The sequence below is a fragment of the Tachysurus fulvidraco genome, chromosome 4 (assembly GCF_022655615.1).
Source record: "Tachysurus fulvidraco isolate hzauxx_2018 chromosome 4, HZAU_PFXX_2.0, whole genome shotgun sequence".
Lineage (NCBI taxonomy): Eukaryota > Metazoa > Chordata > Actinopteri > Siluriformes > Bagridae > Tachysurus > Tachysurus fulvidraco.
This window is the reverse complement of record NC_062521.1, coordinates 23,541,677-23,545,459: the sequence shown is the minus strand read 5'-3', so window position 1 is coordinate 23,545,459 and position 3,783 is coordinate 23,541,677. Positions and strand designations below refer to the sequence as shown.

General features: G+C 38.4%; 1 protein-coding gene across 2 annotated transcripts in view; it reads left to right on the top strand.

Moving 5' to 3' along the window:
• Positions 1 to 756: 756 nt before the first annotated feature.
• Positions 757 to 3,783, top strand: part of naa15b (N-alpha-acetyltransferase 15, NatA auxiliary subunit b) — an 18,427-nt gene continuing 15,400 nt past the window's right edge. The window contains exon 1 of one of the 2 annotated variants that reach the window (XM_047812270.1): positions 757 to 1,272. In XM_047812270.1, the coding sequence (XP_047668226.1) occupies positions 1,219 to 1,272 (54 nt within the window). In that variant the 5' untranslated portion in view covers positions 757 to 1,218. The remainder of the gene's footprint in view (positions 1,273 to 3,783) is intronic. The other variant, XM_027145889.2, reaches the window with a different exon arrangement.

The window sequence follows — 3,783 nt, the reverse complement described above, 5'->3', positions numbered from 1 at the left end:
AACTGTAAATATTTCTTATGTCAGAATCTTTTGTCAGCCATCACACAGTGAGTGTGAATGTGCTGTTTGCAAATGCATCAATTCTTTAATCTGGCTCAAATTAAAATTTATTTGATTTTGGGAGCTGACTCAAATATCTAAAGAGCCATTATTTATCATTTGGTAGAAAATTCATCAGTATTCTGTACTCATGTTTTTCTAATGCCTTTAATCTCATACACTGCAACAGTGATCAAATCTATCCCAAGCACCTTTGGGTGAGATGAGAATACACCTTAGATGGGAGGAATTGAGCAGTTTGTAGAGATGAGGAGGTGACAGCTAGATAAACTAATGCAGGAGTAAATCATTGATACTTGGCTGTGGGGATAATTGAGCAAAACAACCAATCGGACAACTCTTTTTTTCACGTTTCTTGGAAATAAAATGAATAATCACTGTACGATATCTACAAAAACTGTAAATAAAGAGTTGTTTTGGTTAGTGCTTATTGTGGATGTGAGAATTCACTCTTTTAGTACTGAAAATGAGACGAAAATAGAAGTATGTTAAAAAAAAAAACTTGAACGATCAACGTATCACACTGTATTTAGCAAATCGAATAACTAGAATTTTTAAAAATAATGTTCAAAAACCTATTAATTCATATTTTCACTATGAATGACGCCATGTTGACGTGACGTCACGAATCCGCAAGTCGGAGTTTACTAAAAGCTCCGAGTAGGAATTACGAGTTGGAGAGTCGTAGTTGGAACTCGGACATTTTCCAGTTCCCTCTTGTTTATGAAGATAAAGGCATTGAGTTCGTGTGAACACTTTGATGTCGGGAAATGTTAGGTTCCGAGTTGGACATTTCTGACTTTCGAGTTGTCGTTAACGCCGCAACAATAGACGCAAGTCGTTCAGGGTGGATTTTACCCTCTTGTCTGATTTGTGTATCAGTGCGCCCCCTGCAGACAGCGGAGGAAAAGTGCAACACAGAGAAAACCGGAGCTGTCAACTTGCAACTTGACCCGGAGGAGAAGCAGCAGCTCGATCGGCCATTTTGGGAAAGAAGGGGCTTTTCTATCACCACGTGAGGGGTGGAGGGGTGTCCGAAAAGGGCAACAGAGCCGAGCTGTGTGTAAGGGGGGCAAAACTCGATCAGGGAGACGCGACTAGCTGACGAGCCCGACACTCATTTCACATGTGCTAAACTTGAGGAAATACTGTTCAAAGATGCCGACTGTAACCTTACCGCCGAAAGAAAATGCTCTTTTCAAGAGAATTCTGGTGAGTAAATGTTATTGTTGCACAACATTTGTGCTGCTCGGATCTGGAGGATGTTCCCGGCACAATGTGCCTCTCAGTGCTGTCAAACGGGGGTTAGCTGCGAAGCTAACTACATAAACTAACTTAATGGCCCAGTCTGGTGCGAAATACATACATTTTAGCTACAGAACCAATTTATCTACTGATGTATCCTGAAACCTACATCTGTACATATCGAGTATTTAACATGTACACGATTAAAGTTGTTTATCTATGCTAGCTTTCATTAGCAAATTCAGCTTAGCCTTAACTGGCTTAGCTAGTAAGATGAGTTTTAATTAGTGTCTAAACTAAAATAAATACTGGCTCCACATATTTATTCACGGTTTCATCACTTACAGACATTTGCATAATGTATATTTCTGTATGCAGTCAATATTTTGTGCGGTAGGAAGATATTTAACTATTTAACTAGCTAGCTAGCTAGCTAGCATTGGTATGTTAGCTAATACGCTAGTTACTAGCAGAAGTCCCTCACGTATTGTTAGTCATAATATCGCGTCTGTTTGATAAACATTCGGTGCAAATGGTTTCCACTTGTAACTTGGGTTACTGTCATGTATTTCCCATAAAGTTGGAGTTTACTTTAGCTTAGTATTCACCATGGCGTATTATTAAACGAATTAGCTAGCTAGCTAGCTTTAGGCTAAGCTACTGAAAGAAGCTCGGTGTCTAGGCCTGCTAGTAACGACATGGTTACTGGAGTAAGCGAACACCTTAAATGAATACAGTGCGTGTATATGTTCATAAACCTAACTGTGTCTAGAAGTTGTCTTGTTATTTAGTTGTTTTTTTTTAACCAAAGAGGTTGCAAGTTTAGCTTCCAAGCTATGTTTTGCATAAGTTTGTGCCCCCACTCCCAGTCTGACATGCACATGGAGAATACGGCTAACTTACACTGAAGATGACCGGTGAATATTTTAAACCTTTATTTACTACTTGTTGACTTGTAGATAAAGTTTTCCTTTTGATGTTACTAGACATTAAGGCAACTTGACACTCGTTAGTGTTATGGACAGCAATAAAAAGTGTGTAATTGCACTAATAAGCATGCATTACACTTCATATATATTGCATGAATTTTAGTGTGTTACGTGCTGTGCAATGGATAGATAGATAGAGAGACATACAGATAGATGGATGTAGCTTATTGATCAGTAAAGAGAAATTTAGAAAGGATTATTTGTACCTTTCCCCCTGAATGTATGATGGCTGATACTGGTTTTAAATACTGAATTGATATTAGATCATGTTTGACATTTTCCCCTCTCCAGTCAAGTGATGTGTGTTTTATGGAGGGTGTGTGATGTTGACACAACAATTTTTCACATGAACACAGGACACAACTTGTCTTGAGGCCTGTTGCCATTGCACCATTGGTGTTTTACATAACTGGGCAACAGAAGGTCTGAGAGTCGCCTCTGTTGTTAGGATCTAGTATTTGGCTTAGTGTCGATGCTCATGCTCTGATAGCGTTGTTGTTGGAAAAAAGCAGGATCACATACCTGCTTTTAGTCTTTTTGTAAATCCCTTGTTCAAAGCGGATGTTGGATTACATTTTCATCTCAGTGTGGTGTGGATACTAACTGAACCCGGATTGAGTGCCTGTGTCTATTTTTAAATGCATAATGGTACAAACTAGGGGTGCAACTTGTATTTATTTTTTTCAAAATCCTATTCTTGACTGCTCCCAAATTGTTCTTTTCAGTTCTACCCACTCTTGCAGTTGTTATTGTTTGCACCTGTCCAAGATTTTTTTCTAGACTTGATAGGATCTGTTTTTGTATGCAGAGTAAATCTATATTTATTAGTAATGGTAAATGAATGAAAATGCGACATGATGCACAAGTACTATTTATACCTGGCATTTACTCGCATCTTGGTTCAGTCACAAGGTCCAATTTATTTCAAAGTCGCGTTGTGATCCGATCGCTCAAATCAACATCCGAGATGGTTGTGTGAATGCGAAAGTGTTTTAATGTGTTCTGGGTGGCACCAAGGACCACCTGATTGACTGTTTCATTTCCCTAGCTGGAAAATATGTAATCATATGTAAACTGTAGAGTTCTCCACCACTAGACTAACAGATAAAGACAAAGCTGGCATGTAAAAAAAAAAAAAAAAGCTAAGTTTTCTTTCTGGTCATTCGAGACGGATGCTAATACCAGGTGTGAACAGGGTCAGAGTTACCGGGCTGTCGACAGTCTACGCTTTGCCGAGGTATTCATGCCCAAAGCATATATTGTCTGTCAACATCATACACGTTCACAGCATTATGAATCAGATTAGAAAAACACGTTGCGTTTCGGAAAAAAACAGTCAGATGCCGCAGTGAATGCTTTCTAGAAAAAAGACCAAAAGACTTTTTCTGCCTAGTGTACAGTTTAATCATAATTAGATTTTATCAGAAGTTTCATGTACAAATTATCATTATGTATATTGTAGAAATGTCTTCAAAGATCATGATGTTTT